Consider the following 26,576-nt stretch of genomic DNA (forward strand, 5'->3'; position numbering starts at 1 on the left):
TGCAGGCACAAAAATAATGTGAGGGATAAGTGAAGAAATGGAGATTGACGAAGGAGCTGACTAGTATACTAGGAACAGAGAGGATGAGGGGTAAAAATGATTAAGGGAAGGAAGGTGGATGGGAGGAGACATAAAAATCAAAATGGAAAGAAATATAGAAGGGAGAGATGGAATGAGGCAAAATGTGGTGAAGATGTGATGGGGCGAGCTAATGAGGCAAGATTCTTATTTAGGGGAGGTGGGAGAAAGGATGGACAAGCCATACAAAAAGAAGTAAGTGACAACAAAGTTGTAATGACCAAAATGTGTCTGTCATTTTTCATACATGCAAATGTATTTAGCATGATGCTTAGTCAACCACTTGGCAGGATTTATTCCTTGGCAGCATTGGGTGGTGTGATTGAATGGCAGCTCAAGCTATGAGGCTGGGGAAAAACAATTGTGCTTTGTATCCTCTGGAAAAGCTGTAATATAAATCCAGCTATTTCATAGTATGTACATTTTTTTCTTCTTTTTATTTTAAGTTGGCCTGGATAAAGAAATCAATCTGTAAAATGTAGAATATCACAACTCAATTTTTTGTTAATATGCCACATGCTTGCTTTGTCAAAATCCCCACATAAGGCAGTGATAGGGAGAGAGGCAGGTATATCTGAAGAAATGGAATCACAAAGTAAGTCAGAAATTATGGGGTAAAGAGAGGGAAAGGAGGAGAAAGACAGACACAGAGAAACAGAAATAGACTTATGACAGATCTGTCTCTAATGACTCTCCCTCCAGGGATATAGACTGTGTGAAAAAAAAAAATATATAAGAGGATGGGGAGGGGTGAGGATAATACATGTAGCTGGAACATGAATAAGACAATAGAAAGGGGTTACTAAAAGAATGATAAACGTTATAAGAAATATAATTCTCAAAATCGTTTTTGAGGTTAAAACATAAATGCTGTACATTTATTTCATATATAGTTTTCATATATAACACATTCTATATAAAATTGCACAATGTGTATCCACATAATACGCAAGACAAGGTTTACTATTCCTTCCTATGTCTTAACATAACCAATCCTTGCTTTGTTATTACCAAAATAAACTCAAAAGTACTCCCCTTCCAGACATATTTAAAGGGATACTCCAGGCTGAAAATGATAGACTCTCAACAATAGCATAAAATTAAACAAGAAAAATGCTCACATTTCCTCAAAATAATCTGAAAATGGATGAAGACAGACAGGTTTTAAAGTATTTTGGTGAAAATGGTTGTACATCATGAACTTGTATAGCATTTTTAAAATTAAATGAGTGAGCTGATTGTAATGTAAGTTTATCATAATTCTTTTTTCAAACATGTGTGCAGAAATATCTCCCTTGCAACAAAATAACCTACAACAAAGATAATCTCACACATAAACTCAGTAGTCAATCATATTCTTACATCCTTGGACTGTATAGACTATTTGTAGAATATTTGTAATTTCACATATTAAAGAGAACACAGAAGAAAACATAAGTAGATGATGTCATCAGTTTGCCCACAGCATAATCATGACATGCACATGACATAGAAGTGTTAAAATAGTGGAAAATTTAAACAAAATGCCATGAATTTTCTACTTGTTTGTGATTTTCAGTGTTTTGTTTGTTTAATGTTAGTCTATTTATAAAAATCAAATTTGCTGCAATCAACGTACATGTAATATGAGCATCCACATAGAGATTAGCTTAATCATTTATTTTTTTTCTGCCCAATAGTCTATCAAATCATACCAGACTTTGAAATCTTTGTTTTTATCACACATACTTCACTTAAACTATTTTCAATTATGATTTGTCTCAAACTAACGTCACGTTTAAGCCTTTTGCAAATAATGTTCACAAGTCTGAGTTGTATATTAGCACCATATCTCCAAAAACAAGATTCCACATTTGCAAAGGGGTTTCAAAATCAAGAAAGTGGATAGGTGTACTACTGCTGCAATTCAATAGATCCTTGTTCAAATAATGACATCTTATATAATTTAACATCAAATAAATTCTACCATAAAATAATCTTCATCTTCACATGATATACAGATAATTATACAAATTTTTCTAGTTTACTTCAACAGTACTGTACTGTAAGACATCACCATATTGGCAGATATGCTACACTTTAAAGGGATCTCCACAATTCCTGATCAAAAACAACACAAGGTCATAGACAACTAAATAGGGATTACCTTCCAGTACCATCAATATAGATCGTCATGTACTCAACAACAGTCGAGTTCACAAAGTCAAGCTAAATATGCCTCCATAAATGCGTACATACACTGAACATTGATATAAATCATTCTACAAACAGTGAAGCAACTAATACTTTGGCAGGATGTCTTAAATGTAACCCTAACCACACCCAAGGATGATCCATGCTATGAAAAGTAGGCAAATGGGAATTGATATCAAACTCTACAATAGTCCCTAATTCCACCATTATTTATATAATTCTCCATTCATATTAAGGATAACACTATTGAATCCACATCTCCAATGTCAGATGAAGTTATCAGGTTCAATTATACATCAATATACATTATAACATATATGAATATAATTCCACTATGTATATGGTAGGAATGAACTAGGGAAGGAATGTTTCCAGTTTACAAATATACAATTCCACAATTAATAATAAAGATCAACAGATATGAATATAAATCACCAGATGAGTAGTGTACTTCTGATACAACAATCAAATTATCTACAAATGACATAATTACTGATACTATAAGATTTTGATATAGCCCAGGGGTTATCATCACTCCTGGAGACGGACAATCAAGCTGACCAAAACATTCAAGTCTTCTCTCTTGCTCTACAACTCTACTAACCAACCCTTTCCCATGTTTTTACACAGACTAGCAAGTCTGTTGACACGTACTTAACAAGATCTGAGTTGATTGGGTGCAAACAGTTGATCAGGTAGCCCTTAATACAAACTCGATATCCTTCAAAAAGATTTAACTCAGAGAGGTCAGCCAAGCCATTCATATTGGTAACAATGTAAAAAAAAAACATTATGGACAATCTCTACTTTAGAACTGTCTGAGTCATTACAAAGAATGTTATGATCTCAGAGTTTGATCCATGGTTATCAAATGAACGTTATCATATGAATATGAGTGTGAATTTATCCATGGTGCCATGTATATACCTCAGAATGATAGCCTTGCTATGTGGCCATGTAACAGATATCCTTCTTAGTTGATTAGATGTGGACGTACCATTGAAGGGTTTTGTCATGTAGCACTTTGTTGATGAACATTATCATATTAGAGTGTGCATTTATCTTGCCATCTATGTACCTCAAAATTATGGTATTGCTATGTAGCCATGTTACAGAGACTTGTTTTAGTTGATTGGCTATTGATGAACAGTTGTAGCAACTGACAAGCTTTGATGATGAACGTTATGATCTCAGAGAGGGAATTCATCCATTGTGCCATCAATGTACCTTAGAATGATGGCTTTGCTATGTGGCCATGTAACAGAGGCTTCTTGTAGTTGATTGGCTGTTGATGAACAATTGTAGTAACTGACAAGCTTTGCTGATGAACATTATGGTCTCAGAGAGTGAAATTATCCTGGTGCCATCTATATACCTCAGAATGATGGATTTGCTATGTGGCCATGTTTCAGAGACCTGTTGTAGTTGACTGGCGGTTGATGAACAATTTGTAGCAACTGACAATTTGTTATTGAACGTTATGATTTCAGAATGTGAATTTATAAATGGTGCCATCAATGTACCTCATTCTACAGTATGTGGTCATGTAAAAGAGACCTGTCATAGTTGGTTAGCTGAAGATGTACAATTGATGTGTTCGGTCATGTAGCACTTTGTTGATGAATGTTATGGTTTTACAGAGTGAATTTATCCATGGTGCCATCTATATACCTCAGAATAATGGCTTTGCTATGTGGCCAGGTAACAGAGACCTGTCTAAGTTGATTTGCTGTAGATGTACAGTTAAATGGTTTGGTCATGTAGCACTTAACACACTTTGTTGATGAACTTATCATCCCTCCTAGCAGAGATGCCCCAGACTGTAATAGAAAATGTTTTTGAAAAATAGAAAAAAAACACATAAAAATGTGTGTAATGACTACTACGCATTTGCAATATTGTAATGTTTGATGATACTTGAGTATAGTTAACATTAATGACCCTTTATCAAAGCTTTAACCAGGCTTTAAGATTTGGATTTTGATATCACAACATTGTCAAAGTTCATTGGCTCTAAAAGACTTCGTAAAGTTGTAACTTACAAATATGAAAACCCCACAGGGGACGGTTCTATGACAGCAACATGTTTACATATAATCATATTTGATAGGATGACCATCAAATGAAAATAATTAAATTGAAGATTCACAAGAAATATTTCAGCCTTATAATAAGGTTGAACTTCATTAGGATTTCAATAGGATAATAAAATCTATCATTGACTTACCTGCCAGAAACAGAGCTTTGTATCACCAAATGAATAGGATGCCAGGTGCTTGCCATCGGTTGAGAAGGCTAGGGCAGTCACAGCGGTCTGGTGACCAGATAATACCTAAATATGGATAACACAAGCATGAGTTTAACAAGCTATACCATGATATATAACTATACCTTCAAAACTGAGAACTTATCCAAACATTTCAAAACATAGCCACCACACCACCACCATCATAATTATCATCCTTCATCCTCTTCATCATCACCTTCATTATCATCATTATCATCATCATCATTACAATCATCATCATTGTCATCAACATCATCATCATCAACATCATCGTCGTCATCATTGTCATCATCATCAACATCATCAACATCATCATCGTCATCATCATCGTCATTATCATCATCGTCATCATCATCACAATCATCATCATTGTCATCAACATCATCATCATCGTCATCACTTTCATCATCATTAACATCATCATCGTCATCATTGTCATCATCATCGTCATCATCATTGTCATTATCATCATCATCACAATCATTATCATCATCGTCATCCTCATTGTCATCATCATCATTGTCGTCATCATCATCACCACCATCATCATAATAATCATCACCATCATCATCATCATCACCATTATCATCATTGTTATCATCATCATCATTGACATCCACTGCTAGCTTCTTGCTACTCCTCTCCTCCCTACCATCCTCATTGTCATCATCATCACCACCACCATCATCATCATCGTCATCAACATCATCGTTGTCATCACTGTCATCATCAACATCATCGTCGTCATCATTGTCATCATCATCGTCATCATCATTGTCATCATCATCATCGTCATCCTCATTGTCATCATCATTGTCATCATCATCACCACCATCATCATCATAATCATCATCACCATCATCATCATCATCATTATCATCACCATCATCATCCATCACCATTATCATCATTGTTATCATCATCATCATTGACATCCACTGCTGGCCTCTTGCTACTCCTCTCCTCCCTACCATCTCTCTCTCTTTAACTCACCTGTGTCTTGCCACTCTTTAGGTCATGCATGGTAATGGCTCCGGTCTTGGCACCCACTGCTAGCCTCTTGCTGCTGTGACAGTAGCTCAGCATGTTGAAGCGGCAGATGGACGGGAACACCTCCATCAACCCCTTCGACTTCACCTGACTTGTGTCCAGCGAGAACACCACAATATCCACAACCTAGTCAACACCAAATCAAAGTACAATTTACTTATTGTTCATTGCAGTTGATACCATATTGGCAAGAAACATATGATCTTTATAGCATCACATCAATCATGCACTTTGTCTCAAACATGGTAGAATTCAATACAACACACTTCATAAATTATGTTCAGTTTCTTTCTAATGCAATAGCTTCAGTCAGGCACTAAAATTACCAGTTATTTAAGAGAATCAGGTCTTGCTCCGTATCACAGTTCTCCATACTTCACACAGAGAATTCATAGCTTTTTCTTAAAAGCTTATTCACTAGAAGACAATAAAACTCTCCATTTAAATAATTATATTATTTTACCCATAGCCCTTGAGAAGAGACAAGACCTGAGACATCATCATTTCCAATATCCAATTTACCCTTCGGATTTATGTTTCAAGTATTATCTCTCAACATTGGATTTCTAACCAAAAACAAGTGTTTTTGGTAGCCAATGCTAATCATCATTCCTCAGGGAGCATTTCTACCATTGGGAACGTCTGGTGATGATACTATTAGATGAAATGCAGATTAAATGGTGTAAATATCACTGGTATGATCTATTTATCAATCACCAACCATAAAAACCCAAATCTGCAAGTTGTTCACAGATATCATTCTGCATTTGCAATGCTCTCTGTTATTGCAATTGTGCCATATTGCTAGATTTTTGGCTGGAAAATGAGTGTCCATCATCGCGACTCTTTCAATAGCATAACCACTTCAAAAGGTATGATGACATACATAATAAAAAACTACTATAAATCATTTATGTAATTGTTTGTAATTTATTGTCTTTTACGACCATAAGACATACCTCTACCAGTAGATCTGAGACGTCATTCTGCATCTTCTCGATGAGGAGCTCTACGATGCGCAGGATCTCAGCCTTGGCTTTCTGCAGCGGGCTGGTGTTGAGCACGCTGGCCGGCACCTGGGCATTGGAAGCCAACGCCTGGTGACGGGCCACCTCCTTAGCCATGGTGGTGATGAAGGTTGCTGGGCGGGCGGTGGCGATCAGAGACAGGGCGTGGTGGGCGCTACGGCAGGAGTCCGCAGCTGGGGTGATGGGAAGACCGCTGTAAATACTGAAATGGTAAAGATGAATTAAATAAGTATGTAACATTTGGAAGAACATGTCAAGGATAAATTGGAATGGTAATGAAAGCATGCATGCAATTTGCATTTGCCAATTTTAAACACTTTGTATTGACCCACATTTTTCTAGATGCTAGCATCTCTGACTTTCCACAGTAAAGTTCAATTAGATCAATCACAATATTTGTAAGAGACAGAGCCTCGTACTTACCATGCAGAATATAGGGTAGGGTCACAACACAACTCTAGCAATCCAAGAAGGACCGCAGACACATCAATGAAGGGTTCCCAGACAGTAAATCCCCTTCCCATCAGGTCAATCCCTGCCCTTCGGATAGGCGTATGGGCAGGGAGTCTTGCACTGGGTGGTTGAAGGAGCAGGAAGGCAAGAGCTTGAGCTGAATAAAAAAAAAAGAACAGAGTACATTGATTCAAGATTCATTCAGGATAAAAGACATAGTATAAATTGTACAAATATACATACCTAACTTTGACAAAATTGGTTGAGTACAAAATCCATGGATAAAAACTCATAAAACTAGATAAGATTCTCAACTGCATACAGAAATCATTTTCACTCACGTAAAAAATACAGGAGCCACGTTTGAACTTGATCCCTCAAGTGGCTCTTACATCATTGTGAGAAAGAGATATTTTCACAATTGTGAAAACAAGTTTGATTTCCCTTGAAAAATTTTCCCTATGAAATATGTATTAAGGCAACATGTTCATAAAGGCTACTTGCTTATGAAGACCGTCTTTCCTGTCTCCCTTGGATGGTCTTCATTATACAAGTTTCACTGAATAGTTCTATTACCTGTATGTCTTGCCAGTGAGTAGTCACTCAAACCGAAGCCCTGTTGGATGGGACGGTTGCTAGTATTACTCGGTGCCCTCTGTCGACTGGGCTGGATCTCTGCACCAAATTGAGCTCCGATCACACCAAGCATAACAATGGCTGTAGCTTGCTTCCTCCGGGACTCGAACGATGATGAGACCTTCCTAATTGGAGAATCACCTAAAAATGCCAAACAATATGAAAACAAATAGGGATAGTTTTATTAAAACTTGAGTAAAGCAGATATACATGTAGTACACCTACAAAAGATATGGCTGCCAAGTCATCGAAGCACAGGGCAGGCTGACTCCTACAAAACGAGTACAGGACACAATATATACCATCAACAGTACTGATAGCCTGAATCAGTTATCACCATCTTGAACTATGACCTCAGAAAGAAGGTAACAATGGCAATCTTGTCTAAAAAAAGATGTCTCTTCCTATACCAATTTTGGCGATAAGCAGGGCGTGGCAGAATCGTTAACGCAGCTGACTGACACTGCCGACAAACACAAACATCACCCTAGACCAGGTTACGTCAGAAATGTGGAAGCTGTTCTCTGAATTCACAGCAAATAGGCCTTTGGGGAGGCTTTGTAAATGTGTATTTTTGTCTGCATGATTATGTATACTGCATAATGCACTGAAATCTGACAAATTAACCATTGGCTTTTGAACAAAACAAAATGCATATTATGTCATATTGTGCTGTCTAATAAGCAATCATCATTAAAGATAATAATAAAAATCAAATTGGATAGCCTTTTTTCAAGGGATATCAGGAACATCCAACCCATTAGGGCCAATATTGCACTCATTTGCAACTTGTGCAATAATCCCTTACTCATGATATATTTCTGCTATCCCATTCTGACTGCGCCATCCAATATAACATAATTCTCACCACACAAGATTTCCTCTTCATTCTCCACCTCTGAGCTTTCACTACTCCCTGCATCCAAGTGACCATCACGGGCCAGAGCACCTCCAGCTAGTGGACTCTGACCACTCTGTGCAGGGGCGGTCAAGCTGACCGATGAGTCCACGTAATGGGGGAGATGAGGTGCCCATTGGTTGATCACCTCCTCTCTCCCATCAGTACCGATTCGCTGAAGCTCTGCAAGAAGCAATGCTTGACTGGCCGCTCTTACCTACAATGAAAGAAGGTAAACTCAGATATTGCTGTACACGCTGAAATTGTCAGAGTAGTTCAACTTTGGTTAATTTTGCAAATATAATAATGCTAAAATTGCCACTTTTGCAATAGTTACTACTACAGATAAGGAATATATCAAAATATTATGGTAAAATCAACCCAGGAACCTGCCAGAATTAATTCCTTGTATGCACTTAACAAACAAATGGAAAAATTAATGAAATTTATTACCGAAAAAAAATCACCAAACTCACAAAAAATGCATACAGAAACCATAGTGATATATGCTTCTTGGAAAAGGGAGCTTACCAAGAACATTCATACTAATAGATATGATACATAAATTGAATCAATGATACAGTCATATGATTAAAATATACCTCCAATGACAGTCCTTTTATTCTCAACATTACTCTTGCATATTACTAACTTTCAATATTAGAAAGGTATGGGATAGTCTTACCTCCAGACACCTGTCTTGCCATCTCCTTGCTAGCATCTCTAAGTATGGTGGCTTGTAATGAACACTTCCTAGAAGGTCAGGTAGCAAGACACAGTGAAGGGCAGCGAGAAGGCTCCATCCTACATACAGACGGAAATAAGTTATCAGGTTGGGATTGATTTTTTTAAGTTTTAAAGTGCTCTTTTCGTGAGGTTATCAAATATTTTGGGGCTATTGATTATTTAACAATTTGGCACTACAGTACAACCTCTCTTATCCGACCTCCCCTTATCCGGGTACTTACTTGGGTAAAGGAGATTTCAAACTAAAATAAAAATTCCTATGCAAACTCACTTTGATTACCTATATTTTCCAATATAGTCTACCTAGTCTACCTGCAACCACATTATTTTTATGAAAATATCTTACTAAAATCACCAAAAGAACTTGACAAGATAATCATTCCAGTAAATCAGGGCACAGCGCAATCATTCAGAGATGCGCATGATCACGCTCCTCTAACATGTATATGTAGGTCACATCACGCGCTGTGCTAGACTCGCATTGGTTCAAATGCTTCGGCTGAGCGACAAATGGCAGCGCTCAAAAACTGTGCATACACAAACTAGAGTTATACATAACTTTTACTCAATGAAATGCCCATTGCATACACGTAATTTTTTTGCCTTGTTATGCCTGTATCTTTCATTATCTGGAGATGTGCATAAAAATAATAAATGGATCGTTTGAATGTTAATCAGAAGCTAGAGATAATATCCAAAATATAGAAGGGGGCTATCCAAGCTAGAGTTGCAGAAACACATGGGGTGGGAACGAGTACAGTTTTTGACATATTCAAGCAGCGGGAGTCCATCAAGAAATACATGTCAGAATCGGCTGCCTATGATGTGTCTGCAAAGCGCAAGATGATATGACCACCAGTCAATGATGCCGTAGACCAAGCATCATATCTCTGGTTTCTACAACAGCATGGCTCCAATATACCAATCTCGGGGGTATTTCCGAAGGCACAGGCTCTGAAATTCAACGAAGCTCATCTACGGGATGGGACTGGAGGAAGCCAAGCTTTCAAAGCTTCAGCTGGATGGCTTCAAAAATTCAAAGAGAGGCATGGAATTAGCGGGTTATCCATCCAAATGGAGATTCTTTCCGCGAATCTGCCTGCAGTTGATCCTTTCTCGAAGAAGCTAAATGAGATCTTAGCTGATGGAGAACTTTCAAGGGAGCAGATCTACATGTACAACTGCTTTGAAACAGGCCTCTATTGGAAAGTGATGCCACACCGTACGTTTGTCGGACCAGAAGAGAATACAGCACCCAGGCAAAAGAAAAACAAAGAGCATCTCACTCTTCTTGCAACAGCTAATGCATCGGGCACACACAAGTTGCCCCCAATCCTAGTAATTGGTAAGTCCAAGAATCTGATATGTTTCAAGAACACCAACATGATGGCCCTCCCTTTGATCTACCAAAGCCATAAGAATGCATGGATGAATACTGCATTACTCAGCTAAGTAAGACGTGCTCCAGTGACTTGAAATCTAGTATCTAGGTTTGCTAAATCTAAAGATTAATTTTCTTCGAAGTTAAATCCATAGTCCAAACCTTATTTGACAGAAATTTATGTACGAGTAAGATGTCAAGGAAGATTCCTTGCAATTCAAGTTCAGTTTATCAATTTTTGAATGTCTCAATATAGATCTGCCTAGTTCTAGAGCCAAGTGATCAATGAACAAAGCTTATGAGGAATCACAGACTTTAGAAGTCAACAGGTTAAATAAATAGTAAGCATTGAGTACATACCTTGTTTGATTTGTGCTTGTTCAGGAGTAAGGTCTGCAAGATCATCAGATCCATTATCTGTTAAATCTTTCCCCTTGCTTGAAGATCTATATATTTAAAAACAAAACATGGAAACCACAATGAGAATAATCGTACAATGAAGTGTACTGATACACCCAAAGAAACAGTTTTCTTATGATATGTTGTAGTCTATGCCATAGATCTTGACAGAGATTCTCACATTGGTTCAAACTTTTTCATCAACAATTAAAGGGAAATCAAGCCATGGTAATAACATGTTTTGTTGTAAAAGCAGAAAAATAAGCAAAACAGAATGGTGAAGGTTAGGAAGAACATACCTACAAACCTGTGATAATCAAAAATCATTTTCAGAGGGAGACTGTGGGAGGGAGTAGTTGTATTGGTAGGGCAGCAACCTAAATAGGGCATGTTTCTTTGAAAACAAGTTTCGACTTTGATGGATTTTAGACAAAATATTCTACAGTTTCTGAGTTATTTTGAAATAAATTTTGAAGCCTATGCAGCTTCTTACCTCTTTGGCTTTGCTTTGCGTAGGTGGGAAAGCATGACAAAGCTTGCATTGTTCATACCCATCAGGGTGTTAGCCACAGAGATGACAGAGAGAAGATGTTGTGTAGTAACTGCTCGAGATAATTCCCAGTGGCCTAGGTAACCAGGTTTGGGTGTCTCATTGGCCAGAGATTGTAACTCCTTCAGGGAAGAATGGTGGTTGAAGAAGATAAAAGTGGTTAGCCTGGTCTGCTTGGCTTTTCTTATTTGAAGATGTATTATCCATGGATCCCATGGTATGAAAACTTACTAATAAATTGTCATAATTGTATCTATCATGTACATCTTGATAACGAATGGCTGCCAAATCCTGTTAGCATTATGGTCAGTACTTTAATTGTGATTTGTTTTGTTTTATGCAGTGAGACCGTAGTATATCTAATTGACTTGCAGTTGGTAAGTTATAATGCCTGCAATTCATATTGAATTGCTTAATGCTATGTCAAGCAAGCCGTTGTGATGCATGAAACAGACATGTAAAAGACACCCATGGAGTGAATCAAGAGTCCATTGGTCGGACATTACCAATCTATAGATATGTGAAATCAGCACAGGGAACCTCATTATTCAGGCACTACTAGCATTTTTCTTCCTGTTGTAATGGGTAGACAGTAATTTAGTTTTAACATTTGTACAATTTCAGAAATAAAAGCATGTTACCTGCTGGCTTCTCTTCTTGAGCTCCAAGGCTTCCTTGGCAGACATTGTACTAGGATCTGGTGAGTGAGCTGGAGTGACTTCCTGTGACATCAAGTGATGCCATCCAGGTAGCATGAGGGACATGTGGGCACCATGAGACAGGAGACCGAAAGAAACTGGACAGAACGGCTTAAGTAAACCTAACTTATCTTTGCAGATCTCATCTAAGGTTGGGTCCAAGCCCCAAGCATGTAGGCAAGACATGAAGAGTTGTGCAATGTCTAATGTGAGGTGTTTAGAGTCTAGGGTCAGGTGTTTTGGTCCCCTGCGTTTAGCCCCAACCTTGGACTGTGATGCCCTCGGAGGACGCAATGGACCCAGCTCATCTGAATCTGAGTCACTGTCCCCCATCTGCTTCTTGATCTGCTCTGAGATGAAACCAACAAACTTCTGTGACAGCTTCGGTGACTGTCCTGATCCTGCCTTTGCAGCCTGGGCAGCCATCTTTGCCATCTCTCCCTGTGCACCCTTGTTGATGATACCTGGGATCAGGTTCTTGTCTGTTAAGAGCTGGACAATGAGGTTCTCGGCATCAAAGAACAGAACATGGAAGTCAGGGTCTTTGACGTTAGACTTGATGGCCTGGATGGTCAGGGCATGGTTCGGATCCTTGTCGGCTATGTCACCTCCACTGGGAACATTGAGCATGGAACCCTGTGCAGCAGCTAGGAGGGTACGGTGGGCTGCGTTCCTGATGGCTGTCAGGGAGCGACGACGGAAAGCTTGGGCAATGCTCTGTGCTGGAGTTAGCATCATCTCTGTTGTCTCTCCTACAGCATCACAAGCCTCAAGCATGTCTTCAGCAGTACTACCTTCAGCTACTCTGTCCAGGTGACCTGATGAAAGAATATTATATCAAGGATAGCTGTGATTTTCTTTTACGAATATCATTATCATAATTTAGGATTTTACATAGATTAGATAACTACCTGAAAAGCAATTGAACCAAATACCAAATGAATTTAGTTCTTAAAAAGCCCTTTCCACTTGTGACCCAATTTTTTTAATTCAAAATCACCACCACCACCTACAAATGATAAATTTGTCATAATCAATTTGAACAAAAACTCTATCCATGTACCAGAATATCGTTATAGAAAGCACAGAGAGACAAGAAAATAACCCATTTCTGAAGTGCTAGACTAATTATATTCCATAAATCTTTCAAAAATGTTTTCTTTTTCTTCTGATTGATTACAGATGTCTGATGTGCGCCAGATGTTTATCAACATTTTTTTCATGGATAGCATGCAGAATTTCCGAAGACACAGAGAAGATTTTCTACAGATATCATTCAATCTTTAAGAAACAGTCCACACACCTGTCTCCATCTGCCAGACAAATACACTATTGTCCTCCAGACCAACGATGAGGAAGTCTTCTGCCGGTCGCCACTTGATGTGCCTGATAGGGAACAGATGTCGACTGGCCAGAAGCATACACTTCCTATCTCGCAAGCTCAAAAGAGCTACTGAATGATCGCTGGCAACGGTACACACGCATGTCAGGACTCGAGCCTGGAGGAGGGTGGGAAGGAAACAAAAGTCATTTACAACACTGTCACTTTTCCAATTAGAAAGGATGAAAGGTGGTGTATCAATCCAAAATAGCACTATACAGTGTGATCTAAAGAATATTCCATATTAACAGTGTGAATAAAGACAATGTACAAATAATCTTGGGGTGTTCAAAAAGGAGTAATAACAAATACACATATTACAAATCACTGTATTTTCACCAACGACTTACTGGGGTCAATTTGTCCCCAGAGCTTTATATCTAGCAAATTTGATGTCTAAGACTTGATTTTTTTTTAATATAAAACAGGTGGAGACAGTAATGCAAATTTTCACAATCTTTTATCATTATGAATTAAACATGATCCATACATTCATTTTGCCCATTAATAAGGTAATGTGATTAATGGAAATCTTTGCAAAAATCTCATCATGAGGTAAGGGAAGAAAAGAGTATTCTTACATTGCATGAAGCAGGTGGGATAACAATCCTGGTAAGTTCCCCTCCATGGACACAGAACGTATGCAACATGCTACCAGCAAAGATATCCCAGAGAGAGATGGTGAAGTCTACCCCACCAGAGACCAGGTAGGAGGGGTCGTAGCGGCTATTCTCTTGGTGAGGGTACATTAGACAGGTCACCTTGCCTTGGTGACCTCGCAAGATTCGATGGGGTGGCCATCCTGAAGGAGGAGATTAAAATCAAATGAATATACTGTTAAAAAAAGGTCTAATTTAGCTTTTAATAGGCAACTATTTAATTATAATAACAATAAGAAAAAGAGGAATAAGGACAACAAAGAAAATCATACATTAATAATCGTAATACAGAATAATAATGAAAATAAATCTGCTTAAAAGCTATCACAAGGGGAATCAATATTCCCCTTGAAAAAGAATAGGGCAGGAGGCATTATAGGGAACCAAAGTGGGAGGGGGGGGTGGGCCAATGGGAGATGACAAAAGAATCCCTAATCATAATTGATGTATTTTTGAAATAATGTCATTAATTATAATTATAATAATTATGATGAGAATAATAATGACAGTAAAAAATATATTTTAGCTCATCCATCAGCAATAAACAATTAAAAGCTTGTTTGTAATAAGTAATTGCAAATTCTATTCATTAAAATTAATCAAAGTCAAAATAAATTTTGTTTAGTCTCCAGACAAACAATAAAGGCTTCTTTTCTCTCTAGACTGGAGTGTCACCAAACTACCCACCTCTCCGTGCAGTATGAGGACCTTCAAGCAGCTGTGCGATGGCAGTCTGTACGGCAGGAACGATTGCAATGCTACCATCCTGTCTTCCGCATACAATCCATCCCTGACTTGGGATGTACACGCTGGATGTGACCACAAGCTTTTTCTCATGTGTACCATCATTAGATACATTCTGAAAAAAGAGGGCATAAGAAATACATAAGATAGGATTTCTGACAATCCAACCAAGTTTAAAATCCTAACTAAACACAAATTGAATGCTGGGTTTCAACCCCCCCCCCTTTTCAATTACTTATGCAAACATTCATGGAATTAAAATCAACATATCCAAAAGTTGATTTAAACATCACAAAATATATTTCACTACTCAAATCTGTGATATCTTTCATCTGTGCCACAAATTGAATACTTGGATTATACAATTTAAAGTACATTGATCAAACAAAAAGTGAAATGAAGGAGTTATTTCTTACCAATTGGTCTATGATACCACTAGGTTTGGGACTGCATGAATCCCATGTAGATTTGAGGCTGTTGCTAGCTGTTGGGGGCATGACTGTATAAGAAAGATTCAAAATATCTAAAACATGACTGCTATAATAAACACTCTTTGTTGCACATACTAATATTATTCTAAAGTCTCAAACTTTCATAAAACTAGGCAATCCAACGTTTGTTCACCTTCATTTTTTTATTGTTAAACTTTGTGACTCTGGATAAAATGCTACAAATAAAAGATAAGTGCATATGGGTTTATTTCCAATTCGTCTAATGCGAATTCATCCAATTGCCAACTCGTCTACTATCATTTGGTCTACCATCAGTTCGTCCACTCACCACATGGTCTACTTTCATTTAGTCTAATGCCATTCCATCTAATAACCAGTTGGTCCAATAGCCATTTAGTCCATATAACATTTGGTCTTATTAAACTAAATTGTTTGTTGTGCAAAATGAATGAAAAGAAACTGGGTATTGACAAACTGGTTATTAGATGAAATGGTAATAGACAAACTGGTGATTAGGCGTGATGATTGAACCAAATGGTTGTTAGACGAAATGTTGATGGACGGAATGGCATTAGACTAAATGAAGGTAGACCATGTGGTGAGTGGACGAGTTGGCAATGGACGAATTGGCAATTTACCTGCATATGGCCCTTCAAGATGATCATAAGGGGAGTCAAAGAAAATACCTTTAATCAGTGCAGAAAGTATGGTTGAACACAGCAGGTCCTGACCATTTCCAACTAGATGTAGATATATCAGTGAGGGATGTGGATTGGTTTGCATCGAGTAAGTCTCACTATTCATACTTGAATTTTCACATGATGTTGAATTTTGGAATTTAAATTAACAAAATCAAGCTGTGGAAGGACGATTTCAATATCATTCCACCATAGGGGAACCGTATTTGAAGTTATTGTAAGGTTAAAGGAAAGTTGAGGGGCTCTGTGCTCATAATGTCTTTCCATGGTCTAATTTTGGTAATTTAAGGTTTGAGATTAATGAAATGCTTACTGAAATTTCCATTCCAAGAGGCACACTCTTCCACCTCATTCAAAATTTTTACCCATCTATTCCGCAATCTCCCCTATCATCATTCCACCTTATAGTGGAGTGACAGATGACTGTTTGAATTAGCTTACCTGGCAACGTATCAAACTCTTCTTGCTTGAGGTAGCTGAGCTCCTTGTCGGATACCTCTGGTACCTTCCACACAGTAACCCTTCCTGAGGAATCCCCACAGGCAAACAGCTTGTAGAATGGGCCTCGTCGACCGTAGAAGAATGTCATGGCAGGAGAGCAAGAAAGTGGCTGGGTAGGAGAATTGTAAATCAAAGTCTGAATTAAAAGATGGATGACTGAATATCTTTGAAAAAAATGGGATAAATGTGGCGTTTTTCCATTATACTGTTTGCAATGTTATCATTTAAGCACTGATATAGTATCAGCAAAAGAAAAAAAGCCTGGATAGAAACAGGTAGCATCTCCCTTACCACACATAACAATGATAGATCAGAACATAAGATATAAAATGAATATCAAATCATGGTGACAAAATCAATAAATCATAAACATCTAGATATGACTATGTTCATGAACTGATATATAACTACATGGACGTATGAAAAAAAGGGTGGGTTAGTGAATGAAGATAAAATGAATGGATGTATGAATCAATAAATAAATAGGAAGAATGAATTAATATCTTAACAGTCAATTGAGTGAATGAAACATTAAATCAAAGAATTAATCCATGGATAGCTCAATGAAAAAACAAAAAAGAAATGTACAAAATTACATATTAATGGATAAAAGTGTGCAAATTACCTTTTCCATGGGTGCTTCAAGTATGCAATATAGGAATGGTTTAGCACTTGGAACATTCTGGTTCTGACCAATGTTACTTCTGAAATCTTCACTCTCTGGGATACAGCTGCAATTCAAGGATAACATACATTCATTGTACCGTAATAGATAAAATTATGCAAAGTCTTTAACATCAATATCCTCTACAGATGATTTCAACAAGAAAATGCAAAACAACAAAACAAGACTTTATCACCCAAGAACATGAAAATTCAATCAACAAATTAATTAAGTTGCATTATTTTACAGTACTTAGGTACTTCTGACAAAATATAAGGAAGTATAGTCATCATAATCAGTTTCATTTTCATGATCTTGACATGAATATCGATGTCCAGTCAAGTAAAAGAAAAAAAAAACAAGGAATGTGAGAAAACAATGTAACCTTTTATGGGACCTATCATTTGACTTCACTTGTCATGTGACCTATCGGGTGACCTACTTGGATGGCAACTGATAGAGGTATCCTTTGCCTTGGTTGCTCCACACCAGCACCCGGTCAGCAGCGATGAAGTCACCTCCAGACCAATGCTGACCCTTCTCACAGTACTGGACACACAGCTGGGAGAAATCACCAGCATCACAAATCTATATGAAAGTAGCAGAGTATATAGCATAAATTAATGGCTGTTGTGGCATACATTGCTAATCTAACTTATGTAGTCACACCATCATAACAGATTAAGAAACAGATTTTTTTTGTGTCGTGTGGTCCAAAGGGTCGTGTGGTCCAGTGGTTAGAGCATTGGACTCATAATCGCAAGGTTGTGAGTTCGAATCCCAGCTCTGCCATTGTCTCCACTTTGATAAAAAGGCCCGAGAGTGATATATGTCGTCTATAACGTCAGCCACTAAGACTGATTAACCTAGACGTAAAACGTTTCATAGGTAATTGGTTATGTACCAGCTTGGCGTTTACCAGCAGAATGCTGTCCTGCCGAGTTCCTATGGGAGTTACCACAAACAGAAACAAACAAACAGATTCCAAATCGACCAATTGTATGACATTGGAGATAACATCAGGGGCCCGTTTCATAAAGGACTTGCGACTGTTGTAACTTTGCCATTATGGCAACTACCATGGTAACAGGGCTCAGCAGCCAATCATATTTACAACATTTGCAAGTCCTTTATGAAATGGGGGCCCATGTTTGGAGTCTGTTTTGCTGCTGTGACTGTGGCAAAACAAAGGAAGTTATCAACTAATTCAGCAAACAAATGATCCGAACTGACTTGTATCTTTTGTACAGTAACTTGTAAAAGTCATTCAAAATTTTAACCAAAATCAGATGTTGTTTGCAACAGCAACCAACCAAAACATGTTACTCGATAAGATAAATTCCCTCAAAAACACAGCATTCGTGCACTAGACAAAGATGGAGTAGAAAGAGTACCAATTTGCTGAAAGATCTCAAATCACTAATACACTCACCTGCCACTGTTTACTACACACAACCAGTACTGTTCTGAGAGTGAAAGCACACACAGCTAAAGATTTGGCATTCCGGCATCGTAGCTGCTTACATTCCTCTTCATGCTTTGGTTCACTGTCCTGCTGTAAACCATTGGAAAGTTAAATTTCACGGATGCAATTAAACATTACATTAACTACATGCCTGAGCCCTGTCTCACAAAGAGTTGTGATTGATTTAATCAATCTTAAATATAGAAATCCATCAATGTCATAATACTTCTTACAGGAAATGAGTACAATGTCCCTTCAGAGGGACAAAAAGATTTGTCAAGTACATGAGTCAAGTAGTAGTATAAATGATACTTGGAAAACACTTTGAACCGACACATGCCTTCTTGATCTTGTTGTTTACTGGCTTTCAATAGTTGTGATTATTAAGATAAATTACAACTTTTAAAAAACATTTCCTTGATTTACTATGATTCCTCAAAATCAATGTAAGAAAATTAATGAAAGGATAGAAGACAAGTGGTCTTTGCGAGTGAACAGGTGGTTTTATGGACAGGTTCCTGTAATACCTGTTTAATGTGGAATACTGTTCAAAGAAAACCAAACCTGTGGTATTTATACAATGTTTGCCCTTCTATATTGACTAATTACTTCTCATCATAATTTACCATTTTCATCTTTAATATGAAACTGTTTTACTAAGTTGAGTCACCTTGTATATACATTCTTTGGCAATAAATGCTTAAAATAGATTGTTCAAAAGACCAAGGTGGGGGGTGTTGAACTCTTTTATAGTTTTAAACTCAATTTAGAATTCAGGCCAACATATCTTGTCAAAATAATAGGTTACAACATAGATTGGTTTGTATGGTAAAACTCTAACCTTGAAACTTACCTTATCATTACCAGTCAGGTTCCAAACCTTCAGCATTCCGGATGTAGAAATCCCGATAACAACATCTTCTATAACGTTCAAAAATATATCAAAAATACATCAATATGGATGATGAAGGCACAAAATAATCAATATTCGCAATAAAGTATAGAAATTTCATCTGTGAACATTTTGGACACATGATTTTGAAAGAAAGAATGCATAAACAGAGGTTTTCTTTCTAGGTGCATATTCCGACGTGGCACAAAAAAACTTGGCAAGGATCATACATCATTCAATGAAAAACAATTTATTAGTCACTACACCTTGTAAGATTATAACATTATCTTATAATATTCACATTATCAAATCTTTACCATAACCATAGAAAATGCATGTTTTAAAGAATATCAAGACACAGCAAAATAAAAAAAAATAAGGGGCCCCCCATTATAGAAACACTTCATATCAAAGAGTGATCAGCAGATGTACATTGATACATGTAGTTCATTAAATACCATTTACATCTACATTCAAACAACCACATGAAACATAGCCCACATGTACATAAAAACATCAACTGTCTTTACCTTGTCTTTTGAGGGGGCGAGTGACACACAGAGCAGAGATCCAATCAGGGGCTACCTTCGATGAAAGGGTGTAGAGAAGCTCTAAACTACCAGCATCGAGAACATGAATATCTGGATAGTATCCCTGGCAGATGATACGCCATTCCCGGCTTGAACCTTGGGTTACTTGGTATGGCTTCACGGAAAGGATAAATACAGTCTTAGAATTAAGGAGTTGTCACAACTGGTGGGTGTTTCATAAAGTTACAAACAACTGGAACCTGTTCTTGGGTGCCAAGTTGGCTATATAGTGGTGTCATTATGCCCAAGAAAGGATCACCAGTCGTGCACAAAGTCATTTGTAACTTACATCCAGCTTTATGAAATAATCACCTGTAGGTTTTCGCCAGCATGTGCCGACTTACATCTAGGCTAAAACCAGCCGTTTTCTTAATCCCTTTCTTGATATCAAGAATTGCCTTTTTCTGAACAGCACAACAATTCAGATTTTTGGTATTTTGTGTATAGACTTTAACAATATGCAATTCTTGATATAATGAAATGTGATTAAAGGAGACATGGGCTGACGACACACACAGTGCATCAGCATCTATAATAAAAATACATTACACATAATTGTACATGTTGAAAGAAGAGGGAAATAAAATTCCCTAGAGTGCTCACTGAAAACATAAAACATGTAATGACAAAATGTAAAATACCTCCTCAAATCATAAGTGATTCACTGTGTATACAAAGGCTACATTTCATTCTTATGTTTGATGAAAAGTACATTTTGTTTTGAATACAATAAAATTCATGAAGGCACTTTTGCAAAGTTAAAGGGTTGTTTTAACATTTCGAGGTCCAATCACTTCATGCTCATTTTTTCTTTTATCTTTACCAACACCGATAATAAATTGGAAGTACAGGATTACACATTTATCAAAATTACCTAAAAACATTGAGACCTGCACATATGAATAAAATATGTACCATCAGCATCAAACACTTACATGCATTGTGAGATGAACTCCTGGGACCTTGGTTTGTTCTATACATCTACCATCAGAAACATCCCACAGGAAAATTTCACTGCAAAATAAGGATAACAAAAAAAACAATGTTATGACATAGATAATCTAGAATGAGAGTATCTCTGGCAATCTGAGCATAATTCATTTAAAATCAACTCTACTTACTGAAATGATAATATACGAGCACCAAAATCAAAGTGTCAATCCATGACCTTGGCATTTAAAGATGAGTGCCTTTAAATACTTGGATAAGATATATCAACATTTGATATCAATAATAAATCTATTACTAACCATGTGAGTTACAATAGATAACAAGATTGATCTATCTCTTTACATTCCACAGCACTACTGGAAAAAAACTTACTGTTAAAGCAAAGAAGTTTAATGAATCATTGTTTAAAATTTTGACCTGATAAATCTGAGTACTCTAGATGTAGATCCTGGTAGAGTACACCATTGCAGAAGAGACAGACAGACATATAAACAATCAAACAGGATTCATAGTTCTCACCCATTTTCAGCAGCACTGACAAAGTTGGCAGATTCCCAGTTTTCATTAGCTCTTGCCAGACATGTGATAGAAGAGGAGTGCCCAAAAAGCATGTTTCTTGGGACCACCTTCACAAAATTCATTTAAAAAAAACAGGAAATTAAAAGCATGAAAATTGCACTTATGTTTTTTATTTCTATGAAATATTGTTCGTAAATTGATGTATCCAAGATGAAACAAACCTCCAGCCCTTGTGAGGAAAACACATGATGCATTTTGCCATCATTATGTGAGAATCTGTTGGTCTAGATCTAGATCCAAGTTGGAATTTTAATTACCCAAACTACTGTCTGATACCTTTTAAATTTATAATTAGACAACTACGAGATACGGCTGCGGATGCCCTTTTGTTTCAGAAACCAGGACAAACCAGGATCATGTAGTAAGAAGCCAGGACAGTTTAGGGACATGATATTGATAAAACAATTTTGTTGTGTGACATCTAGCAGTGCAATCATCTGAGAAATGTGTTATCACAAAACCCCAATATCATTTATTCATAAAAGTTTTAGGGTTCACATTAAAACTATAAGGAAGCAAATCAGGCTAAAATAATTCTCTTGACATGTGCATGTGTATTTAAAGCCCTAGACTCGAGTCTGAGCAGATTAAATCAGAAATTTGCTGACCATCCAAACCCAGTCACTCAGAATCCTACCTTCATGTTATCATTGAGGTCCCACAAGATAACCTGGCCATCATGACATCCCGTTATAATAGTCTGCTGGTCGCTGGTCACCAATATGGCCGATATACAGTGAGTAGGGGCGGTCTTTCCCCACAACACAATAGGAACAACCAATCCACTCGATGTCATCTTGGATTGGTTTTCAACGTCTCCTCCTGGAAAGATAATTTGCATCTACATGTAAATCAAGCAATTGACACGTTTATGAAGGTTTGAGAATAATTAACTCTTCGAAAGCCACAGACAGAATCTCTCCTCTGCCACATTAATTTCAAGATGCAACCTTAAAGGGGAAGTTCACCCTGACAAAAACTTTATTGTAAAAATAGCAGAAAAAATAATAAAAAATATTGCCGAAGGTTTGAGAAAAATTCATCAAATAATTAAAAAGTTATTAGAATTTCAATTATTTGATTTGTGACGTCATATGCGAGCAGCATTCCTACATAGCGAATGGTAAAAATCAATGAAATGTCATTTTCTAAGAAAATTGAAAATGGTTTTCACTGTACATGTACCTTTTGTATATCAATAGACAAATCATTTCACACCCAATCATGAATAGAAAACAAAATTTAGTCATCAGGAACCATGCAAAATTTGAAATTCATGCATTTTATATTACATAACACATGGGGCAGCTGCTCGTTTATGATGTCACAAATCCAAAACTTTGAACTCTAATAACTTTCTTACTCTTTAACGGATTTTTCCTCAAACCTTCACCAATATTTTTAACTATTTTTTCTGCTATTTTTGCAACAAAGTTTTCTTCAGGGTGAACTTCCCCTTTAAGAGGGGTTTTGAACAGACTATGCTATTTCTAATTCAGCTTACAATAGCTTTTGATTGGTCTATTGTAAAGTACAATGCTCTGTGTGTACACAGTACAATATATTGTAATTGTATACATCACTATTGTGTATGTGTGAAAAAACAATAGACCTGATGCACTCTGTGTATATCATGACTATAGAATGTGCGTTGAGTCGAACTTGGCAGTCTGCTCTTTGTGACTCTAGTCAAACAAAGGGAGCAAAGAGTTAAATCTTTGTAGAAAAATTCAATTGATACCTATGAAAAAATATTGATCTGTTAGAATGGAATATCAATAACTTACTGTGCAAATGTATGTGAATAATTTTAATTGTCTCTGTATTTTTTTACCATGTACTTTTAATTGATACCCTGTAAAACATGTGTAATTCAGTTCTTACTGCAATACATGTCTATTGAATAAACTTTTTTAAAAATCATTCAAAGCGATGACAAATTATACCAAAAAATAGATAATTCTATGTGCCTTGAATGAAGCCAGCAGTGCTTCCATTCCTTTGTATTTTGGCGGAAATATTTACTGAATGATACACGCCGTATAAGCTAATACAACAACAACCTTTGTCGATGAACATTCCACCAGTCTTTATTATAGAAAGATTGGACACTTTGCTGTCTTCGCATAATGCTTTGCAACGATTTACTTTACATGTAAAATAGTTTTGTGCCTTGTCTTTTCTATGTAGTGTCTTTGATATAAAGATAAATCGCGTGCCCTTGTTAGCTAATTGGACGAAAAATTTCAGAAATTAAAAGACCGTTCCATATTTCATCAAAGGGAAGAGACAGCAGCACTTAACTGACGCTATTTTAGGGATATGCGTGATATTAGGGGGAATTGACGTCATATCGTTTGGTAGGTTTGTTAGAAGGACTTGATTTTATAAAACCTCTTTTTAAATTCGCTGGATTTCCATGCAATTTTGCAAGTGCCGTGCCTTTAATTTTCCTGTACACGGCTGCATAATGCATCTATGGGTGTGGACAAAAGCTTCGGTCTCTGTTATGTTGGTTGTTCTGCTGAACTCCGTTGGCTCCACTCACCAAATACAGAGACCAAAGTTCTAGCGTGATCAATGGCCATATGTTTATGTATTAAAGATATGACTAACTTGTCCAGGTGTTGAGAAACGGGCCCCAGCTCATCGCAAGTTCAACTTTCACCTCGGTCCCACTCACGCTCATTGGCGATGGTTTTTCCAGTGCTAGAACTGCGATCGATTTTAGATTTACATAAAAAATACTCACAAAAAGAAAAACTAACTTACATTTGACAATCTGCGAGAAGATTCTAATCTCTAGGTCTGAAAAATCTATTTCTTGTGAATTCTATCTTCATTCTGGAGGGTGTGCACTAAAACATTAGAGAATGAATAGTCCACTGGCCAAGTCGAAGGAAGGGGAGAGCCGAAACAGTGACGTCATTTATGTACTTGCGAAGTTGCGATATACTTGCTGGGGGGGGGGGCTATGCATCAAGTAGTTGTTTGGGCAGAATATATTGCATTTTTTTCTTTTAATGGGTAAAGATTCCTTTACTGCATTTTATAAGTCACGAAATTAAACTTAAGGTGCATTTAAAAAAATAATGGTATGCAGTAGGATTGCATGGGCTATTATAACGGGACAGACCTCTTTTATCGAAATGAATCATTCAATCACGATGACTCATATCGCGAACAATATGAAGTTGTTTTGTGGGGGTTTTAAATCAGACTCATGCAGAGGATACGAAATCAAGGCAAAAGAGAATCCTTCCAGCTATATAAAAAAAACCGACAACAAGACCCGAAGACATCAGTGGCGGCTCCAGGATTTTTAAAGGGATGACAAAATAAATGTCGGGGGCAAGGTATATAGCCAGGGTAAAACCTGCACTTTGATTGGAGAAATCAATGGAAATAAGGGTCCTGATCCTGATGCAATTTTTTTCCCAGAATTTTTTCTAAACCCCAACGCAATTACTATAATATTGACTGTTTGTCAGCAAATATATATCAATGCCAGTGACGTCCTTTTTTCTTCCATATTTCAATTCGAGGACTTTGATCAAAATATGATTTTTTTATATTTGCTATGATTTAAATTGATATTTGGTTTATCTGAAATTAGCATGGAAAAAAATGTTTCACTGAATTTAATTGAATGAAAAGGTCAAACTCAAATTACCTATATCAGAGCTTTTTTTCATAATAGTGTTTTTATCAATCCAAAATGTATGGGGTTAATTGGTCCCCAGAGAGGAGGAGTGATCCCGGTTGGAGATAATGAAAGGGTAGTCCGAGCTGAAGATTGGCCGTAAATAGAGAAGAATTCTGTTAATTGCGAAATTAAACGAAATTTTAAGATTTTGTAATTTTCTAAGTTTAAATCAGATTTAGGTGATTTTTTAAAAAACCATACTATGGATCCAGGTAGGGGCACAGTCCGGCCCGTGCCCCCCCCCCCCCCGTTGAGAGCCACATTTTTTTTAGGGGAATAATTTTTTATGTCATGCATTGCTTATCAAATTTTTCCTGGCAAAAATATATCTTCTCTTTTGGGTAAAACTTTAAAAGGGTTAGGGTAATTTGTCTTTTCTTTTTCTTTTATTACTTAATTAGGGATACTTAGGGAGTACATGTTTACTGAACGAAGATGATGACTCTCAAATATTCAGTTCCAAATTTTTCTCCTCTATCATTGGCCGGATCATGTCCTGGTGGGTCAGCGTCGAACTTAAACTTCACTGATTCACCCACCGCTCCAATACTTCTCCAGTCCGTAGTAAAGCTGAAGACACATGGGTGCATGACTGACACCATTCCATGTTTTTTTTTCACTCTCATGTAAAAAGATTTTTTACGTTTTTCAGTGATTGATCTTAAAATAAACAATTTTTATTATCTTTTTTTTGGGTCAAAATATTTCCTGTACAAAGTGTCCCCCTGGAAAGTCCTGGATCCGCATCTTGTTATAAGAATGCTTGGTTGATTTCCAAGTATTTTTTTTATATGGTTATAGCATTCAATATGGAGAGGGAAGGCTAAAAATTGTCTTATCTTACACGTAAACAAGCGGTATATGCAAACGAGGAAACAAATGGAGTCATTTATATT

General features: G+C 37.0%; 1 protein-coding gene across 2 annotated transcripts; it reads right to left on the reverse strand.

The window, feature by feature from the left end:
* Positions 1-932: 932 nt before the first annotated feature.
* On the reverse strand, positions 933-24,895 carry LOC121411193 (WD repeat-containing protein 7-like). Of its 2 annotated transcripts, none has more exons than XM_041603765.1 (25): positions 24,747-24,895; positions 22,612-22,796; positions 21,915-22,021; positions 21,380-21,458; positions 20,385-20,559; positions 19,816-19,883; positions 18,930-19,049; positions 17,940-18,085; positions 17,459-17,564; positions 16,774-16,942; positions 15,599-15,681; positions 15,126-15,297; positions 14,361-14,581; positions 13,702-13,897; positions 12,342-13,216; positions 11,644-11,822; positions 11,112-11,197; positions 9,309-9,427; positions 8,594-8,840; positions 7,666-7,866; positions 7,060-7,246; positions 6,568-6,838; positions 5,552-5,734; positions 4,499-4,603; positions 933-4,091 (listed from the first exon to the last, which is right to left on the reverse strand). In XM_041603765.1, the coding sequence occupies exons 2-25, from the start codon at positions 22,768-22,770 to the stop codon at positions 3,906-3,908; spliced, it is 4,440 nt and encodes a 1,479-aa protein (XP_041459699.1). In that variant the 5' UTR covers positions 22,771-22,796; positions 24,747-24,895; the 3' UTR covers positions 933-3,905. The 2 variants fall into 2 exon arrangements, with proteins under 2 accessions (XP_041459699.1, XP_041459698.1); XM_041603764.1 differs by having other exon boundaries at positions 18,930-19,052.
* Between the last annotated feature and the right edge of the window lie 1,681 nt (positions 24,896-26,576).

This window comes from Lytechinus variegatus, chromosome 3 (genome assembly GCF_018143015.1).
Source record: "Lytechinus variegatus isolate NC3 chromosome 3, Lvar_3.0, whole genome shotgun sequence".
Taxonomy (NCBI): Eukaryota; Metazoa; Echinodermata; class Echinoidea; order Temnopleuroida; family Toxopneustidae; genus Lytechinus; species Lytechinus variegatus.

Bases quoted from the DNA above. Each gene is read 5' to 3' on its own strand.
- LOC121411193 (XM_041603764.1), bottom strand. From the start codon at position 22,770: ATGACATCGAGTGGATTGGTTGTTCCTATTGTGTTGTGGGGAAAGACC. The intron at 15,682-16,773 runs GTAAGCTAATTC...TTTCTTATACAG, and splicing joins AGAGTTTGATACGTTGCCAG to TCATGCCCCCAACAGCTAGC. The intron at 6,839-7,059 runs GTAAGTACGAGG...TTACCATTTCAG, and splicing joins CCTACCCTATATTCTGCATG to TATTTACAGCGGTCTTCCCA.